This window comes from Varroa destructor, unplaced genomic scaffold, assembly GCF_002443255.2.
Source record: "Varroa destructor unplaced genomic scaffold, Vdes_3.0 BEIS01000001.1, whole genome shotgun sequence".
Lineage (NCBI taxonomy): Eukaryota > Metazoa > Arthropoda > Arachnida > Mesostigmata > Varroidae > Varroa > Varroa destructor.
This window is the reverse complement of record NW_019211454.1, coordinates 32412700-32434844: the sequence shown is the minus strand read 5'-3', so window position 1 is coordinate 32434844 and position 22145 is coordinate 32412700. Positions and strand designations below refer to the sequence as shown.

Below are 22145 nucleotides of genomic sequence, written 5' to 3'. Positions count from 1 at the left end.
CTGTGGGTAAACAAGGATGAATGATGGCATGATTATTCAAGTCACAGCGCGCGAAAATTCGTATATTCCATGTTAGAAACATTGCTCCATATTCGCGGGAAATAGCGAAGTCATAAAACTCATAGTGCCGCTATGCAAATGCTTAGCACATTCGTCACGGAACGATATGGCATCGATGTGAACAGACAAAACAAGCTATAACAATCCATACATGGTCAATCACTCGCTCCCGAATTACTGCCGTAAATCCAGTCTATGTAGTGGCGGTTACTCGTAAAGAAACGCTGATATGGGCACGTCACTATCTTTTCAATTGAATCGCTTTCAGGTCTATGAACTGCTGACAGCTGGTACCGTTACATCAAAAGCTTCAACAGATTAATTGCGTCTATGGCATCACCATCTTAAGGCAAATAATGACGATTTTTCAAAAAAAGCAAATACTGGGGAGAACGAAAGCAAATGGCAAGTCATTTAGGTTCTGGACAGCTGTCAGAATTACCAACTAGTTTTTAGGGGAATCAAGAGAATCTGTACGAGGGCAGCGTTCTGTGAGGTTCCCCGTTGCTTCATTACGATGATCTAACTTGTCCCACGGCGCTTACTTGCTAACATCGCTTTATGATTATCGCTGTAGAAATATTAGCCTTCGTTGTCTACATTGTTTCACTATTCACTTGTTTGTTTATCACAAATGTCAGTACTCTTTCAAGGTTGGTTGCTTCGGCTAAGTGAATGACAGCTGGCCATAAGACAAGTAAGGCTTTATTTTTAATACTTACTCAAAAACCACTAACTGAGATAAATGCACTCTTAAAGGCATTACGATATCTGTGCTTCAGAAGTTTTTAGTGGAACTAAATATACACGTAAAAGTTTATATGTGTTTGTTTAGAAATGGCCTGGTGAAGCGGAAATACTGTAACGTTAAATGAGACATATTTGGTTATTGTCTCGATGCGAGTCCATGATTTCGAAAGCATTGAATTGTAAACATCGTCTTATTTGTCAAACATTTCACAACTCTCATGAAACGGGTGCCTTTCTATGACTGAATGAAATTTCATTGTTGCAGCTATTGCTTTGATATTGTATAATACGATATATGCCTTAGGGCATTATGTCTTCTACTTTACTTTTAGAAAATAGGTTTTTCAACGGGAAATTTTTTGAAGACTGGTGCAATGCATCAAACGTAAACAGAAATCGTTACGTTTGATTTAGTTTCGAGTATAGCTGTCCACAGTTTAACTGAAATTCGATATAAAAGACAAGTGTTCACCGAAGTCACACCGAAACTGTAGGTGTTTTCAGATGCGGTAGTTAATTCGGTTTTTACCTGCCTCGATTCAATCTATCCTTGTGTTTGCAATTACAGACAGCAAGGGCCTTATATTCCAATGCGTGAGAACGTTTCAAAGCATGCTTTCCCATCAATCATTCGATTTTCAGTCTTTGTAGGTACTCAATCATCTAGATGATTGCCTTCTGCTTAACAAAGAGTATTCAATTGATTCGGTTTTCCGCAATACATCATATTCGTTCCGACTGGCTTGCTTCGTCACTCTGCTTGTGTACATTCTTTGAACTCAAGTGACACTTGAACGTGCGCTTAGTATTCATATGATGATGTGATGTAACGGAGTTGCCCCATTCCTATCTCTCTAATCCTAGGGCTCGTACTAAAGCTTATGAATTTCACCAATTCGATGCGATAGTAGAGATTCCTCTTCGTAACGAAGCAGAAATAGTAGCATAAGCACTACATCGCAACTCTTTGTACGCAGCACTTTGGAGGGCTTCGTCAAAAAAAAAAAAAAAAAAAAGGAAAGGAAAGAAAATAATGCAATGAAGGCTAGCATAGGAGCGCCCTCATGGAAGATGTGAGATTTGAGACTACTCCATATCCAAACACTAAAATACAAACGCAAATAGTTCAGTGGTTGCGACCCCCTACTATTGACAATGTAAGAGAAAGTAAGGATCAAAGGCAAAAAACACCTGAGTATCCCTATTAGAAGGGCTTTAGTACCTTTAGGTGTATACGGAAAACCTTTTTATCAAACGAAATCACGGATGCTGGCTCGTCGGGATGTGTGAGAAACATAGGTACCTTTCATTCTTTACGAAGTCTGCTTTAATTTTCTCCGTGCTTGGCAACGCAGACATCGTTAAGACGCAGAACTACGCTGTCGAAAGCTAATCTCGATAAAAAGAAAAACTAGACGTGCCACGATCTGCCATACTTTCCCAGTAATTTATCGAATTATATTTCGTTTCCGCTGTTTAGCCGCACTGGCGCATTTAAAGGTATTTGAATTCTCGGCTTCAGTGTCTAACCATTTGGTATTGTATGTCTGCTCCCCCACAGCCCTCTTGGCAAGGAAACTTGTAATTAAACTTTGAGACAATTGCCATAATTTGGCGTTCGCCACTGAATACACACATTTTATGTTTTTATCGCTATTGTGATGAGTTTTGATATAGAAAAGAAAAATATCGAGGAGGACGAATCCGATGTTTGTGCAATTCGAGTTCAGGTGTATCTGCTTGTTGAGAGACAAGTTGGTATATCATATAACGAAAAGCTGCAAATGACTCGCGAGGTCTCATGTCTTTTTTACTCTCGGCATTATTGACAATATATTAGAGCTTAATCTGTTCTGACTAAAGACATCTGAAAATCATATGTAAGGCAACATATTATATATCATGAATTTTTCCTTTTTGTTGTTAATATCCCAGCTTACCGAGTTTCAAAGTTAGTTACTTCCGTGAAAAGAGCTGAGCCCACCTCTGATAGTTTCCACCGAACATTAATGTCGCCGGTTTATGAAAAAGAATACGCGGTTTTTCATTCAAATACTGCATTTAGTCATCGCATTTTTTTTTATTATGTTTTCCCAGATCTTCGATACCTAATGAAAGTCAATGGGATGTATTGAATTATAGGGTTATTACGTACGACACAAGCGTTTTATGATCGCGTAAAGACGGGTAAATCTTATGTTACAAAAAAACGTTACATCATACATTCGTTCTACATATTTCCCTAATATAGAAAGAATTCCCTAGTCATCGACTGAGTCATTTACTTTCATATGAAATTGCTTTGCATAAGGTATGGACACTTAATTTAACGAACATTTGAGACTGTGCTTCTTTGAACAATAAACTGGCCGTCAAACGTTACGCGACAAGCGCCAATGCCGCCTCAGACGACCCTGCCAAAGCGCGAAGTACGGTCGAACACATTTCGATAGGTACTAACGATATCACCTGAAACGTAACCAAAATATCATTGAATACTACCAGGACTATACTCTCGAATAGCTAACTCGGCCATTGAACGGTTAGTTTGCGACGGCACCTATATATGACAGATGTTTTTTGAATGAAAGCGACACGAATGCTACGTAGTTTGTATCGTACTCGATATGCGCTCTCAAAAATATATCATCACATTATACAGTACACTAACATAATAAGAATTATTATTCTCTAAACCCGAATCGAGGGTCAAACGTGTATACTCACATCCGCAACGGATCCATCGGCGTTAATAATAAACGGACAGTTCGTGCGAGCTAGTTCTACCCTGAGGAACTTGTGATCCGGAACTCGGCCGGATAAGAACTTCATGTCTTGCGGATCCAATCCACATTCGGCAAGCTCTTCGAGCACCTGATCCGAAGCCATGCCGGCTAATGCTGCCAAGCATGCTGTTGGCACCAGTAAGTTTCTATTTAGTTCAACAATAAATAGATCACCGTAGGGCGTTGTCTCTTTAAATACTAATGAATTATGTTTTTCTGGAGGCTGCTGCTGTGGGGCTTTCGTACGACTCTGTTTAGCTGTTAGAACAGCAGCTGTTGTCTCTAGTTGGAGAGCAGCAGCATTAACCGGTTTTGACCGTAAACGTTGTGTGTCATTTAGTTGCTGTCGACAACGGCCTACTTTTATATCGAAAGACTTTGTCAGCGGCTCTTGATTATTCGTTGAATAAGAAACGTCAGCCGACAAATCTCTCTTAACCAATTCAAAATTTGTATGTTGTGAATCTTTAATTATATACTTGTAAGGTGTCCACGGATCTGCGTCGTTGGTGCTACTCTCTATCGAAGGAGTGTTAACCGTCTCCCTAAGTTTACTTCCCTCTGGCAGGCTTCCGAAAGGACTCACTGGATACAGCGTATGTTCTCCGTTGGTTCCCGTCTCTACTCTGAAAACACCATCGAGGTCTCGGAACATGGACAGGTGTCCCGGATATCCGTACATTGCATAATTTAATGGAGCTCCAGATTTCATATAAAACATTTCAACAAAAGCTTTTGCTGAAATTCCGGTGGGGTAGCTTTTCAAAAGCCGAGTCAGGTATGTTTGAAACTGCACGGGGACCGGCTTTTTGAGGATGTGGTCTTTCGTCATTTTGATCTGTCGCAATGCGTCTGGACAACTGCTTGGTATACTCGACGTTAAACTCGTCCGGGATACGATAGAGGCGGATCCGGCTCCAAACCCCGAATGGTCGTCTGTTCCGTTAAGGCCATCGCTATTGCTGACTCGTCCTGCCCGTTGCGGTTCTTTTTTTAAGGTCACTAAATGCACTCCCTTATGAACGGGACTCTCATGAACTGTTAGCAGATCGGGGAAATTTTCACGAAGAAACGTGGCTGGCTCGCTGTAACCGTAGGATTCCCACGGTACTTCCATGCCTTTATGTATCCGGTAGCCTCGTAGAAGAACCTGGAAAGGGTCGTCACAGATACAAGCTCTGCTAAGGAGTCCGCACTGACGATACATAGAACCAGCGCAATCGATTTTTGATTACAACAAAACCAACTCCAATTAACGATTTGAAGCGAACAGTTTACAGAACTTATCTCCAACGTATGTGGTATTCTGCTCTTTGCCGTCTGACTATTGATGTTCCCTAAGTTTAGAATTAGGAGAAATACTGTTTCCAGTGTGCACTAAAGGGCACATTAGACAAGTATCTATCTCTAAGCAATTACCAACTCAACAAACCGTTTAACACCCTATGCATTGGAAGCTAAGGGATTTAGTCAACCCATACGTAGCATGCAATTTTTAGTTAAGCGCTCTCCTCACTAAACACTACTAAAGTCAGAACAGGTAGATCAATATGACGATACGAATAATCAAAAAGTATTACGACAATAAGATAGAATCGGACGGCTTGTTTCCGCATACTTTAGATCTATATGAGTTACCTGGGTGCTTGTACATCTTTGGCCTCTTTTCAAAATATATTTGGTAAAATCGACTACATACGCCAAGAGGTGTCTTACTTAGAGAAGTTATCGTTTTCACAAATGAATAGCACGACGCAAAGAAACTGGGTCCCGGAATCGTAGCCGTAGGAGATACGACGTTTATTTCTATAATATGAGCGTTGCAGAGGTTTGAATTACGTACATAGAATATGACAAAATTGCCAGCAAACCTTTTGAAAGGTGCAGAAGAACGAAAAGACATTAAGGAATTGGAGTTTTTCAAAACCAACACAGGCGGTAGCAAACATTCAAAGACCGTTTGCGCAGTCCCTCGTGCATCTTCTAGTAAATGCATATGAAACAGTCTCACGCCATGGATGCCACGTCTTGGAATGAAAAAAAAAATGACAATTGACAGCACGAACGACTGCAACATATCGCGAGAAATTATAATAAAGCCTATCAAGGACCCTTTATTATTGCTATTATTATTATTTTTGAGTAAGCAAGCTCTTACATGAAGGTTAACAGGTGGAGTGTATTGGTCGAGTAAGCTCTGCAGCGCCGCACCGAGCTCGTCTAAATCGATCATTTTTTCACGCAAAAGTTTCGCCAGCGACTTTGTCAACAAACTGATGGTTATGTATAGAGATCTCAGAGAGAACTTATACCAATGGCGATAGAACGATTAGACAAATAGGTGAACGTTGTTCCTCGGCGTTCCACTAACGTACAAACAAATACAACCTACCTAAAGTCTGCAAGGCGCGACAGCTATGCTTCAGTCGAACTATAGACGACACATTGTATTGTAAAAAATCCAGCTTCTTCAATTGGAGTGTTGTTACAAAATATCCGGCGTCCCATAGCAGACAGTCTGTTCTGGTCCTATTTTCGATCTATGTGTCTTTAGCGCATTATGATTTAGAAATTCATCTAACCCAAAGTTGGCCGAAATCAGCGTGGTATCATCCGAAGGCTTTATTTATTTTCGATTAAAGGTCATCATATTATTAAACAATAGACGTTCTACTCTGATCTACCTCTCTTGCTGGAAGAATTCATAACAGAAATTGTAACGGCATCAGCTGGTATTCGCTATTCCCTAGATGTTGGTTTTCACCGAATCTAGTTAGCAATATTGAAAAACTACAGTATAGTCTTTCAGTTTCAACAACATTGCGGGACAGTATGTTTGCAGTACGTGTGAGGGTGCATTCTTTCACAAAAATGGCTAATTTCATGCAACATTTGACACCGGTTCCTACAGACGAAACATCAAGACATTATGTTTAAATGAACAAAAACGATTTTTAATCAAACGCTTATCATGTAGGCATCACGATTAACATATGTGATGAAATAGACGAAGACTCCATTCGTGTGATAACTCACGTCCACCATTTTGCCCGTCCACCGTAGAAGCTATAACACTAAAACAGAAGATTAATGAGCCGGATTGAGCAGCGTGGTCATGAACGAGCCGAACATCGTCAGACTCAATCATTTTCTACCATATTCCGAAGCAAATGCTGATCGATTAGATGAGATTTGTTAACACTGTGTAGCTCTATTGCTACAGGATAAAACGAAAGATTTCTATTATGTTAATGAAGTGATTAAATGGGAAGGATTTTGCGTTTGCTCTTAAACTACAATTGCAGAGATAAGGTAAGGCCAGCTAGGTCAGTGTTAAAGAAGGCCTACAATATTGAATAAATTATAAAATTTTTTGTTCGTGAAGAAGACTGGAAATAAAGAAGGTTCCATGTCACATGTATATTGACAGAAGTTAGTCACGAGATTCGAGTATTTGCAACAATAAAACAATAACGATAGAACCAACAAAGAAAGACGCAATTAACGATTAAGCGAGGGCTGTACTTGATGCGCTAAGCTTGCTACGTATTAACTTCAGGCATAACTTAATCAACCATAGTACTCGTATTGCCTGTGTGTGTTTATCCGATTACCTCTAACTCGAAAAAAATAATCGATTTGATTGAGCTGTTTGTTAGTGTTCTGTGGGTATGAAACGAGTATTTAGCTAGCAAAATTAACGCTTGATTTTTTTAAAGGAAAGGCTACACAAGTTCAGGCTTGCAAGTTTTTCCACACTGAAGGTGTCGTCTTTAATTCCATAAAATATTTATGACAAATATATACGACTATGGTATCTGTCCTACTCTAGAGTGGATTGTATGGAATTTTGCGCAGTCGTAAGCTGTAAACCTGTACTGTCAGTGAGCAATAGGTTGACGAGTAGAATATATAATATATGTCTATTTACATATACATAATAAATGTAAATGTATGTCGCTGAATGATCTTAAAAAGGATATACAGTGCTAAAAAAGATAAGTCGAGATATGTATGAACTGTGTACTTTTTATTTTGACTTCTGTGCTCTTTGAAGAACGGTTTTCTGAATGAAGAAGGAGGTTTTCCGAAGAATTCAAAATACGCGCATTTGATGTTTGCAAATCTCATGCATTTGTATCTAGACAAGTTTTATAGCCGTTCGTGGAGCTATCCCCCTAGTTTAAGTTTCCATTTATTTGCATAAATGATTGTTTTATACATGGAAAAATAAGAGAAATTATTTTTTTTATAGCCAGATAGTGTCAGTGCTTTCTAGGGAATGCATCCAGTCCCGGTGATGGTGTGACGGTTTGTGCTGGAGAACAAGTAGTGGTCTGGGGTCGAATCCGAGCTTAGACCCACTTCGTTTCGTGATGGGAGCCAGCAGTCTAAGGCAATGTCTAACGGCGATAGCGGGCGTCCAGCCCGAAATACATAATTAGATATCGCATCTTGACCTATGTAATAGTGAGCTGGCAACGAGTTTGTCTATTGCACACGTGGTAACCTATGTTCGAAACTGAACGTTGACACATATTGTTTTGCCCTGGTAGCCGCTTGTGTGATGCAATACTTAATAGAAGTACGGTGGACACATTTATTATGGTATCGAGACCCGAAAATTCTGGAAAAAAGAATTCTGGTTTAAAGGGGGTTTTTTAGGCTGAGGAAAGTTGTGCCATTGTAGCCATATACGTGACTTCAAATAAGATTGTCATATCGCACATATAGTTCACTGTACAAAGGGTAGTTGATTTTTCTACAAGTCGTTTAACGCGGGATATATTCCCTAATGATGTATAATAATGCAGAACCGGTTGCGTATTTTCTATACACTTAGAATATGGAGATGTCATTCAAGCTTGATATATTGTTTTTAAATACATATATATTTATTGATTTCTTCTATGTGCGGGCAATCATACTCATTCTTTTTGTTGGATTTACGGAGGATACAACAGCATAGCATGATTTCTCCTGTTATTATCAGCGGTTTCCGAAATAAGCTTATCTATTCGGGTTTTAACTATTGCGGTCGTCTCCGCCCTTAGTTCACCATATAATGCCCTAGACTGTATATCTATATAAATACATTTTTCTGAATGTTTTGTCGGTTCTCAATTTGTTCCTGTAGTTTATGCATTTTTTTCTATTCAGGTGTTCGCGACTAAATTTAAATATACCCTTTAATGTTTACCCTCTTATCTAATATACTTTAGGCTAGACTAGGAGGAGTACAGAGTTTTCTAGATAGTCTGTATGTGCTCTCTATTTTAAGCTTAAAACTTGCAATATTCCTTAGAATTCAGAATGATTATAATACTAACCTTTCCGTTCACTTTATCAAATTGTCTAACTATGGTCATTAAGTTAACTTTTTATGGAATCGGTTATTCCGGAATAGGGTTTTTACTTTGGTGCGAAGAATATGATAAGTGCTAGGAAAATTCGGATCCTTTATGTACTTTACTTTACAGAGAGCACGGTCACTTAGCGAACTGCTTTTATGTCTAGTGACTTTTCAACAGCTCCGTTCAAATACGCTCGTGTTCAGGCCTTTAATCTGTTCGTCTGAATTGTTTTCTCTTATATTTATGTTAATATTTTCCAAAATCGAGCTATTTAGGTTGCCATTATGAATGTTACATATTAAATAAGTATAGAACAACTCGGGGAGCCGAAATAAAATTCATTTTAAGTAAGTTACTATTATTTAAGTTGATTAATGCTTTAAACTATTCCGAATTTCTTTCTCACCTGAAATTTGAATTATATATAACCATTAAACAGACTATCTATTCACACGGGCTGCGCAGTATAATATTTGTGAAATGACAATTTCTAGTTTCTTTAGCCAGATGAAGCCATCTGGCCAAGAAGCAAGCCATTTTTTTTTATCTTGTTATATGTACATATTGTATTTGCCGGTTTTTCATCAAGCCTCAATGGGCCTTTTATTGGGTGTACATGAATTTCGTCGTCCATAGTCCATATTTTGTCTAAACAGGCTGTATTAAAATGATAACTGTAATTTAAGGGTTTAACCTTCTGTTTCGCCAATTGTATTTATAAGACTGCACACGTTTAGAGAAGTGTTTAAAGGATGATAGGGTTCAATGAACACGACACTTTTATCAGTAGAACAATGAGGCGCCATTACTTCTCGTTTGTTGAAATTGATAGCAAAAGCGTCCTGGCATATATCGCTTCAGAAAATCCATATTTGTACGAAAAATCGTTCGACAAGAAAAGGGATGCGTGTAGAAGGAAGCCTACTATAGTTTTCTAGTGTGGACCATCCTTTGAGAGCGATCACCCTACTTCATTAATATTAACACGTAACGCTAATGGATCCAAGGAGGTAGTCAAGAAAATGTCCGTTGTGGAGAATAGTAGCACAAGTAATAAGCGTTTGAGATAGATGCCACTGAGTCACGTTTCAGAAATATTTCGCAAAAAAATTCGAAATTATCGAAACTTCTTTCAGATTCATTTAACGCAATATAAGCTGAGCGGCCGACTATTTCATCATATGTTGATGCAAGTCTACCTGCCTATTCGAACTCATTTGGCGGGCATTATTTGATTGCCCTGGAGGCTCATTGCTTAATTGCTGTCATTGCCCGACTTTCTTTTTCTTGTTATTGTAAAGACAAATAAAATGTTTAAACTATTTGACTTCTGATTTTCTGTTAATGAGAATGTTTTCCTGGGAGTTACATCGGCCGGAAGCGTCAGATATTCTCAAACACACGTGTCACCTGGTTCTCGGCAGTGTCAAGGTTGTTTTATGGTTAACATTCGGTTAACATCCGACAACCGATTGTGATATCGAAAGAAAAACTGTCTCAGAAATGAACTATCTATCTCTTAAATTGTGCTTCAAGGATGCGTCTCAGAGTTGCTTTCTTATATAATACTAGGCAGATTAGTTTTTTACGCCAACTTTTAGTGATAAAATAACTCTCGGCGCCTATTGAACTGATCGAAAAAATGTTGTATCTGCTGGGATTTATCACATCCAGCCAAAATTAACGTTGAGCTTTAAACAACGCTACACGTATTGTTCAATGATCATTGCCTATTTTTGTTTCTTTTTATATCAAAATGAATAGAGGAAAGGCTCGGATCACGCTTAAGCAGTGGCGAACCCACAAAAAAACATGACCCTGTGTGTAAAAGTACACTCATACTGGTGTTACAGGAAAGAATCAAAAGCCAAAATGTATCTTTCTTATTTCCTAGCAATCCATAGTAAATTTGTAGTTCGAAGTACAAAGCGAAAGTATAAGGTATTAATCATTGCTTTATTACGGAAGTGGACATCTAAATCACTGTATGTGTTCCTAACGTTAACAAGCCAAGACGTTACCGCTGACCCAGCGCGGGAGCATAGCAGTTGAAGCCTTGCAGCGATCTGTGAATATTTAATGAATTTAACGAAAGTTCGGCACAACACAGACAGAATCTGCTCATCCCGAAACATAAATGCGTCTTCTCAATGGACATTTGTAGTTAGACATCTAGCAAACAAGGTGCCCTACTAGAGAAATCGAGTTGACAATGTACAAAGACTAGAATTCTATCTTTTCGAGTATTGTGCCCTTATGGCATTCTCCGAAAGTGCGCATGAAGTCTCTCTAGATGCCAGAGCGGTAACGATAATGTTGTCCGTCAATTGGGCAACTTACGTTTGAAAAACGAGATAGCAAAAGTCTGTGAGAATAAGTCACTCATAGGCAAAGTAATGGAATTGGGCATACACCATGAGCTATAGCGTGTGTACGTTGTCCTTACGAAGAAGTAAAACATTCGCAAAGCGATTAGGTATATTTTTTTATTGATGTCACGGGGAAGAGTATGTCTTGAAGGGTACAAAGGATGTATTCGAGTTGGTTTATGAGAAATCGAACAGAAATAGACACTGAAACATCAAAGAAGAAAAATGCTAAGTCAAATTAATGTAAATTGTTTACTTGAGAAAGCTGAATATGGCTCTGACCGTGTCATCAGCAGACTTTAATTGATTACAGATTCGATAATATTATAGAGAAACGCATAGTACTCGTGACAATGTGGAACTAATTGTTTTAGCCGTTTTGCCATTTGTCTAAGTAACGGCTAATTACAAGAAGAAGCTAGATAAGGTCGGTGACCAAATAAGATTCTAATAATTAGACACCATTAATAAACGCCCTAATTTTCAATAGTAATAGAAACAGTGGAGTAACTGGCTTCTTCTTACTTATTTGCGGATGATATGTTTAGCAACTCAAGCCTGTAGGTAGCTAGGAATGTAATCGCAAATGTCAGCGATCGGTATATCGGGATAGTATTGGTATGTTCAAAGTGCTTCTAACAGGAAAAATTGTTTCAGGTCATTGTATGGCAAACCGCATACAAACCCTTCTCTCGTCAAAAAAATATTTGTACAAGAGGCTATGTCATCTTCGAACCGTCAATCGTAGCTGGCACAACAATGCCTAAGCCCGGTCTTTTTTGAATTCTAATTCAAGATAGTAGGAGAAGCATGGCAATATTGAAATGTGCTCACGCTTTGGTCTGTTACACACATCGATGTGTGTAACGCTTACCCTCTTCTCCCTGATGCCTCACTGGTTATGATCGTGTAGATAGCGATCAAGTTAACATAAATGACTAAAATGTTATTGGGAGAACACTGTTGTCACGTCGGCAATAGCTGGCGATATCCTAGATTTAACTTTCCTAGTTAACAAAAATAAGATAATAATTTTCGGGCAGTACCTTTCGCTCGCAACGTGCTTCTTTCCGGCCACCAGTTTCAGGGAATGATCTCCCAGCATCGTGAGAGGTTAGAAAGGATCACTCGAGAAAGAACCATTCAAAAGTCGTTAGCCTGACAAATATTTAAATTGTTTACACTCCGGGTGATTGTCGATAACCTCCACCTATGCCTCGCTCGAGATCAGTTTGATTTATAGGCCTCACTAATTATATGGGACGGATGCCGAACGCAAACAACCAAATTTTCGTAAGACAACAAGAGTATGAAGTGGTGCTTCGAGTAGATGTGCACAGGGTCAGGGAGCACAATAGCGAAGGCTGACGTGCTAATGCGAACAATTAGGAAAAAAAGTAGTTGCATATTAAAGACAGAGGTAAATTTAAAAATAAATAATAACAGTCAAACGCGGCCGATTTTGGAGAACACATATTTGGAACATAACACATTGTCATTGACATAAATTAAATACTGATCGCTAAATATATCATACGGAGTGTCCCAAAAAAGGCAGACATGACGGGTCTGGTAAAAAAAAAAAATAACGAGAGGGTTAAAGATTTTTGAAGAAAGAACATTTAGCTTAAAATGCTATTTGAAGTACGAAAATGCGACAGAAGTATAAAAGCAAAGCTGTATGAAGTTTCAGCCAAGCCCACATGACTTGTAATTGATCAGAACGGTAATAATTTTGAACATCTGCGGTAACAGGAAAAGTTTTATATTTTATGTACGTATTTTCGCAATTTAAATATTATACGTTAATAAAAAGAAAGCATATTCAGATTTCTGAGGCATCCTATATGCATATTCATTCAAATCTTGCCGAATCGCTGCTTGATAACGTAAAGCTTTCCATTTATGAACAGTAAATTAAGGAGGCGGGAGAGATTCGTTTATGGGAGGCATAATATGAGGTCAGCAACAATCAATCATCGCTATTATAGAAACTACTTTGAATCACTAGCACAAATTGTTTTGTTGGCGTTCTGTGTATGTTACACTCCGAATGTGTTGTTTCCGATATGTTTTGACACGATCATCGGGTCTGAACTGTATCATCGTTTGAGTGAACTTTCTGCTCTCTCACGAGTTTTTCTTCAAGCGGCGTTTCCGGATAAATCTCTCATTAATGCGGTCCAAAAAGCAGGACAGAACCGTCGGGCTACTATTAGAAAGACATGCACTACAAAGATGAACAGCTGCTGTATTAGTACCAAAATTTAATATTTTTTCATTCTTATGTATTGAAGTATCTGGTAAAACAAATGTTCCCTAAGAATTTAACGTGTACTCGCCGCTTACCTCGGTTAAATCTTTTTGGTGGTACAAGGAATTCCCAGTGTAAATTTTACATATGGCAGTTTTAGTGAAGTCAACCATGGGTCAATACGTCCTCAGCCTATGCCTTACTATAACGATGTGGTATGAAATGAATTTCCGGTATTGAATCTAACTTAATTTTTTATTTAGAGGATATTTTTACCATTGCTCATTTTACGACATGCCAAGCTAATCTGAGCGAAAACTTATGTGTCTCATATTCTATAATAATTTCACATCGTTTATGTTCTTAGAAAAAAGTGCAGACAAAAAAAAATGTTTCATGGATGTATATTGTAAAAGACGAACGTTTTATTTGCTTAATTAAGCATAGTACATAATAAAATCGTTTATTTTTACAAATGCTCACATTTAAATATGATGCTGCCTGAGATCGTACGAATATATCGTCATAATAGCACAGTTCCTTGCAGGGACCCCAATATCTATGTTTTACCGTTTAACACCTTGTTGTCGTCGGAGATGATAAGTTCAGAACAGAAATAATATTCTGAGGCACAACAGAGACCATTAGTTGTTTCAACCTTGCTGTTGACGTTTGAAGGTAGGCGCCCATCAATCACTTCCCTTAAGAGAATCAGTGAGTAAAAAGGGCATAAGCATGGCTGACATAACCAGCTCCCTCGTGCCCCCTTGCGCTTGCTCCATTTCTACGATGTCTCCCGAAGTACGTCTAACGGGAGCAACCCATGCAAGGAACGGCAGCGGACAATCAGATATGGGGTCGTCTCTTACCGTTCCGCGCAAATGCTGTCAGCATTTCATTATACTTATTGAGTACTCATGGGTTGGTTGCAGGAAAGAGTTCTTGACCTCAGACTGCAAACCCTTATGATCTGCATGGCCTGCGTGAGTTCCGAGCGATTGTTTTTCCAAGTGGAAACGGAATTTCTTGGCTGCTGTACCTTTACAACAATCTGTGTATATTGCGTGCGCAAATTCTTTTAGGGATTTCCGAATTCCCGCCTTAGTTGAAGACCAGAAATCAACCTGTTTATGTGTGTGATGTATGAAATAGTATAATCTATTAGTTTTCTTTAGAAGTTAAACTGTACTTTTATTTTGACACATTTTCCTTTTGTTCGAGGGCGGCGATTGCGGGTTGTCCCAAGATATTCCCTCAGAGCTTCGGGAGCATTGAGATGATTTAAAAAAATGAATCTATCTAAACATAAAAAAAAAGATTAGGTCTGCGATCCTTAGTTATCTTCATTGATCCATAACCGAGGAGTGTCAAAAAAAATCCATATATGTCAGATGATCCAGTATAAAACGAAGTAACCATTAATCTCAAATTTCAAGATAAGCTAATTTTAGAACGGTGCGATATTTAATGATTCATTTTGTGTCTTTTCGTATTTAAGATACATTTGCACACTGAAGTGTAGAACCGCGCATTCGGATATTGTTGTCTAAGCTTTACGCAAACAAGTTTTAGAGCGGCAAAAAAAACCAAAAAGTTCCAGTGGTCTAACAATATAAGTTCCGCATTGAAGCTACAACGGTGAAGCCAGTTCTTCGTGTAAACCTTGTAGTAGGTCAAGGTTCCACTATAAAGTAACAACAGCGTGAGTTTGTCAACTCAGAAATTCCGGGAAGGAAATCGAGAACGAGTCGTGTGGAAGACGCTTGTGGACGTGAATAGCAAAAAGTCGAAATCTATGGCGAAAATCAACCCTCCTCGAAAAGCACAGTGTTAGCACTCAGGTAACTAAAAAGCGCGCCAAAGTTCTATACTTATCTACCTTCGTCAAATTAATTAAATAGAGAGACTGGAGACATATATGCTGTGTGGTCTAAGCGGGAATTGAATATAAATAAAAAAAAAACGCTACCTTCTCAGTGCCTTCACGTTACAACAGTAACCCGTGCAAGCACCCAATGATGACTTGTAATGAAAGCTAGATCCTCTGCAATAATGGCAGATGGTCACTTTAGACAGTGGACGGAAATGAACGGGCGGGACATTGCCCTAAAGCAAATGTATAGCTGAACAAGCTTACGGCATTTATTTGGCGATTTAATGGGAGTGCTATCCACTATAGCTTGATAGGTTTTGGTCCGTCTATTACGGCTGAAGTGTCCAGTCAACATCTAGAAAATAACAACAAAATACTTCGCACTAAGCAGCCAAGATCAAAAAACAAAGTTAAAATACTCTTGTTGCATGACAACGCTCGACCTCACACTGCAAGAAGCGCAGTAGCGAAAAGCAGCAGTTATATGAGCAAGCGCTGTCCATTATTGGCCGTACTTGTCAGTCATTTCGTCCACAGAAGATTATATATATATATTTCAACATGGTGTCGAAATTGCCTCTCGAGACCTCATGAACTATTGGGTTCCAGATACCTATAGTAACGACACAGACCATCAAACGGTAAAAGGTCATAGATGATAGTGGCGCATACTTCGGACTAAAAATAAAAAAACTAAGTCTAAAAAAAAGTTTTTAAATTGGAGTTCCCTACGCAACATTTCGCACTGAATTACGCGCTTTATTGACATAAAATAGTCTTGCTTCTTGCCATGCCAAACGTTAACATCCTCGCGAAACCCACGTGAAATTAGTTTACGTGAAAGACAATTTGATACTTTGAGTCTTGGCAGTGGGATTGGCAGTAGAACGGTGCCAATAAACAGCTCCCTTTGGAAACAAATATTCGGCCAGCAAGTCCTCTTCGTAGATCATGCTCAATAGCGACTCCCGTATTACGTTCTAGGCTAAAAAAAAATTGTACTATCCCACGTCACTAAACAAATGGACATTACATGCCTGAACGCCGGTAACAGCTTGCGTTTCCAAAGTCACTATTGCGAGGATTGTGATCTTAAAATTTTTTGCTGAATAGGGTCGCCCAATGTGAATCGCCAAATGAAGCGCACTTTAGGCGACCACAAGCAGAAAAGCAATAGGCCTCTGTAACTGTAGGTACTGCACAGACTAAGAACAGCCGAACTCAAGCGAGTTGGACCTCTGTACGCAGCTACTAATTAGAGAGCAGTAACGAGTCCAGAGCGAGAAAGATCAGATAGAAAGTAGGGAAAGCCGAGAAAAACAGTTAAAAATGTAGTCACTTTATGGTGATAAGCAGCATTTTTCCCTAACATCGTGCGAACGACTTTTTAATCGAACCTAAAAACAAATGCAATCTATAGAATATGCATGAGGGAAACAATACAAACTACGAATAGCTAGTAAGTATTGTTCTAATAAAGATTATCACTTATGATAACTATAGAAGCATTCGGTAGATTAACGCAGTGATCCTTTTTTTTCGGTGTGTCGGCTGCAGAAATTTGCATTGAATATCTTTCGGCGTACGTATAAGAAACACATGCTTTCGCTTATGTATTCGCTCCTGATCGCGTAGCTGTTGTCGTTACGTGAACGCTAAATTGGTACCTTCGAAAAATCGACCCGCATATCGACATCTGTCATGCTTTGGCGTCCTGTCGCTGTTGACAATTTTCAGCCAAAAATTGAATAACAAGCATTTGAAAAGCTTTCAGGCAAAGAAGAAAAGAAGACCTAGCACAGACGTTCGAAACGATGAAACCAATGCGCTTTTTATTATGATAGAAGTGGGATGCATTGCCGCTTATACCATTTCCGATGGCAATGACCTAACGTCCATTTTCTCCTGTCCACTGCAAGCTCCACTGGGTGACCCAGACTCAGGGCCAACGGCAGTCGACAGAATGCACAGCAGGCTCGCAGAGCAAACCCTAACTCCACGAGCTACTCTAAATAGGACAGAGAAGTTGTGAGCAATAAACTTCCGAGAATCTTTTTCCAGCTGGGGAAAAGCGAACATATAAAAAAATACACTGTACTTCATGCACAGCCTCAGATACTGCGAAGAAACGGGCAAGCGAGGTCAAAAGACAACTAAGGGTCCACTGTCAAAAATGCTTTTTAACGCAAGCGGCTTGAAGGAGATACTGAGTCTATAGTGCAACATTCATAGGAAATAGAAAATATTTGACGTATACGCACCACACGTAGGTGCCTGTTATTGTATGCAATACGTTGTAAATAAGATTGACATCAAGATGATATATATTCAGGGATAATAGCTACGGCGGCAAAAATAATATATATTTTTATGAAATTGATCTCTATTTTCTAAGTGGTGTGTTGAAAGGTGACGCCACTATAGAAAATATTGATGGTCAGTAATAGTGTATATCGCGAAGTCTTTTTTTGTATTATACCTGCTATGAATCCAACCTTGTCCATTAAACATTCATGACCTTTCCGTTCGGGAATTCATAAACAACAGTGAATTTAGTATAGACATGATCGCATAGGCGGTACGTCAACACAATAATTTATTTTTATTTCTTCTTTTGCGTAAAAATAGGGGCATATGTGATGCATGCACAGAAATGACCCTCAGTATCCTGCTTTTTTTTCCGTATCTGAATATTTATTCGGTATCATGGAAGTTAATCAAATTAACCCCTTCGGAGCTACGCAGAGTGTTCGTATATGGCCTATATACCTATGATATGCGGCGTGCTCGTTGCCTGCTATTCGAAAATGTCATGTTTCTTCTTTTCGAATGAAACGTATATTGGCACTTGGCCATGTTTTGGCTTGGATAGTAGTATATGGATGGAAATGCCACTATCAAGTTATTAACCTAAATGTATTTGTTTATTAATCTAAGACTAGTCACCAATCTAGTTTAAAGCAACACCTAACAGCCTTTTCGAAATCCGCTGATAACCTACTTAGCGGGTTACCTTGTTCGGTCCGTCAGTGCTAGAAATTCTGTTCGCGTTGAAAAGTCTTACTATTCTCATGAGCTACATGAAAGAATCTGCCAAGAAATCCATATAATTTGAAACCCCTAGAGAGGCATAATTTTATTGATTTGATTTTAAAATAGCAACTCTTTTGTATTTGACAAAAAAGCAAACATAATGACCTTAAATTGTGGAAACGCATGGATTGCTAGCCGTGAAAAACTGAAGTAATGTCACGCAGGTAGCGTGCTCGTTGACCTAGTATCCACAGCTTAACTCAAATACATATTGAAGTAATGACCAGCAACTTTCAAAGCTTCGTTGTTGATGCCCTTTGATAGGAAAACCTGATACATAGGGTCCATACTGTTTGACAGACATGTTGAGATAAGTTATGATCACTATCGTACGCGTTAACGGTCGACAGCATCGATATGCCAACTGAGTAGCAGAGTCTGAGATGTGAAAATACGAATAAGAGGAAGCTAAGACTTTTAGCCTAATTGGCAGGGCCACGTCCAGGCCAATTTGGACTTACCGACACACTTATTACAGCGGAGCCCCATCGCATTGTTTACGATGAAATACTATAATGTCTTTGCGATCTGTACGCTGTAACAAAAGCATCGACGATACTATAAAATAACCTCCCACAGCGATCAGACCCCTTGTTTGGATTTAATGCCGCTTAAACATAGAGGCAAGGTTGATTTTCATATTTGCCTTTATTTCCCCACCATTGGTAGACGCCGTTTGACAACTGAGTGACAAAATAAGTCTAGCAAGGCTAACACTCGTTGTTAATGATCTCAAATAGGTTACTCTCCATTCAACAGCACTGGAAGAATTCTTGCACGTCTTTTTTCGCGATAGAAATTTTCGATATTCCCCATTTCTGGGTGCTGTCCACGCACAAACTGATACTTCTTCGACGTCTCAGTTTAGTACTGGTAGCAGTGGTGACAGTGAGTACGCTGCAACGTTGACGCATTTGCAGACTAACCACTTCAGTACGTTGCAATCTAAATGGGCCGACAGCTGAGGTAGGCTGGGCTGGGTTGGGACGGGTGGTTCAGCAGTTGTTTCGAAGTCTGAGATACAGTTCAGTGCATACGATCGCATCTCGCCAACCGCAAAAAAACAATTCCTCCATTCTATGCACAACACGCCCGTTACATGGGTGCTCTGGTAAAGAATCTGGCTTATCTCTCGATAAAGGCAGTCGCGCGATGCCGGTGCTAGTGATGAACTTTACACCGATGTTGCTATTAGGAAAAGACGTCGCGATGATAGCTTCAATGGCAACGTGTCCGCCTAGGAACTTTAGGGGCACATGTGTGGCGTATGTTAGATACCAGTAGTAGACATAATGTCTGTCGTGCTGGGAGACAGCTAGCTGGGTGCCTCATCCAATACTTGGCAGTGTTTCCTCGCATAAATCTCGAAGCATTTTTATTACTAATATTCTGTTATGTGCGGTGCGATAGCTCTGTGTGCTATAAGTAAAAGAACTCGACAGACCCAAATACGTACGAATCGGGTAAAGAAAGTAACAGACGAAGGTACATAGTCTGAGAAACTTAAGCGTAGCTTGAGTTCGACGGGGGCAATAACGGCGATGTTTGAATATGATCGTCGAATCGAACCAGAAACAGTAGTCGTAGCAGCATACATAGCTATGGTAACAGCGGTCATGCTCGATTTACCTGGGGCAAGCACAAATCTGGTCCGGGAGTGTTACCCGATGTGTGGTAGAAAGCGGAGAAAACATCCCATACTCCTCCTCCTGATTCCATCACTGTCAGAAGCGACAAACGAAGAAGACAAAAAATAGAGAAACGGGCTTAAAAAAAATAGCACGAGAGGTTTTAGAGCGACGTACGCGCGTATATTTCAGTGTTTGCGCTTCGCGCGGGAGTTGAGCAATCGTTTTGCCTATTGAAATCTTCTTTGGAGGAGTGTATATCCAGTTGCTTAGTTATGTAGTACGTATGTTTCTCACAAATCTTCTTTCTAACTAAAGTCTTTAACCATGTATAATCTGCTTCTCGACAAACTATGAAAACCTACTCGAGGTAATACATTTACATGCTGACAGAAATATATACAGGTAGCTGGAGTCGGTGACGCATCAGGCCGAATTTTGTCTATTATCGCGTTCGTATTAATCTTTATATTAATGAAAGTTTGTATCGGTATATTTGTCGGACCCAAAGCTATTTATAGAAGTGGTCGGATAAAGCTAGAGTTTCGTTCTAGTTAGTTGAACGCTTTCCCTCTAGAGAAAAAGTTGTGATTCGGTTTGTGATAAACCGACCGCAGAAAATTTTGTCTCGTTTTTCGTGTTTGAAAATAACGTTTACCACCATGAAGGCGTCCACGAGAATCGGCCGCGTTGATATACCGTTAAAGTGACAACTGTAAATAAGCGTGCACAGTGTGTACAATATGACAAACTCTGTTTGCATGAGACAGTGAAAAAAGGTAGTGGCCTATAGCAATCAGGGCACAGCTGATTGTTGCCAGTAGGTGACGCTTTAAGATGTAAAAGTGTGTAGGAGGCGCATATGTATACATGCGCATTATGTCTTTCATTAAAATATATGGAAAGGCGTATTCTCTATTTGCCTTACAACTACCAAACGAGTTAGGGCTGCTATGAACGTGTTCGTTTAATAGAAGTTTCGACCCAAAATTGGAAATTGGAAACAATTTTAGCATTAAGTGCTTGCGTGTTTAAGTCGGTAAAGCCGGGCGGTTTGGGTTAAATCAATCGCCAGGCACGCTTATTAATTGATTCCGGTAGACTATGAAACTAGAATATAAGGTAAGTCGGAGCCCCTTCTTTTGAAATAAGCTGTATACTTCAAAATATAGCAAGACGATGATTAGAGATTGTGGAAAAGAAGGACAGAGAAAGTAAGCAGCGACGCTTAGCTGCGCGAACAACAGTTTGCCCTTCCGCAGCAAACTCTTAAACGAAGGGAAAGACCAAGTGTAGGGTTATTTAGGGCGAAACCGTAAGAGCTAGGAAAATGGAAAAGGAAAAGGTGGCAATATTCTACTATAAATATAAGGATACCATGTCACCGTATCTCATTCCACGGAATTAATGCGTCGTTAGGGTTAACGTATGAAACGAAATACCCATAAAAACTTCACTCCACAGTTTAGCTTGATAGTGGCAAAGTATGCTGATATATTTATCTTCTATAATATATATCGATAGGATGGTTCGTCTAAATTGAGAATTGTTTTCCTGTTTATTCATAGAATTGTATCTAAACGAAAACAGGTATTCCGATAAAGTTTTGTATGTGCTGGAGATGTTATTATTGACTGTAATGTTTATTCAATTTTAATCGTCATCCAGTTCCTCTTCGGGACCTAAGCCGGTAGTTAATCTATTTTTTGTAAATGTTTGTAATATTTGTGAATGTATATTATTCATTTGAAAATTATTTTTCAGCAACCATGCGTCGTTGGTAGGCATGAAATCGTTATTGTCGTTCAAATACACCACATGCAAAAAGAAGTGTTATGGGTTGATAACAGGCTGAAAGTTCAAGAAATACAAAGTTTCGAAAAGGATCTTAAAAAAAAAATTGAAAGAGGCGTAAAAGTTTTAAAAAGACTAACCTCTGGAGCTTGTCACGAGGAGGAAATCGGTGATTGAGATTCCA

The 22145-nt window shown here is 39.2% G+C and overlaps 1 protein-coding gene across 5 annotated transcripts in view; it reads right to left on the bottom strand.

Moving 5' to 3' along the window:
• Positions 1-2850: 2850 nt before the first annotated feature.
• The window catches only part of LOC111249339 (uncharacterized), a 50597-nt gene continuing 31302 nt past the window's right edge, over positions 2851-22145 (bottom strand). The window contains exons 2-4 of one of the 5 annotated variants that reach the window (XM_086977709.1): positions 20169-20260; positions 3538-4746; positions 2851-3279 (exon numbers count right to left, since the gene is read on the bottom strand). In XM_086977709.1, the coding sequence (XP_086833835.1) occupies positions 3190-3279; positions 3538-4746; positions 20169-20258 (1389 nt within the window). In that variant the 5' untranslated portion in view covers positions 20259-20260 and the 3' untranslated portion in view covers positions 2851-3189. Of the gene's footprint in view, positions 3280-3537; positions 4747-5234; positions 5430-5754; positions 5876-5988; positions 6143-20168; positions 20261-22145 lie in introns of those variants that run through there. The other 4 variants (XM_022803110.2, XM_022803102.2, XM_086977715.1 and 1 more) reach the window with 4 other exon arrangements.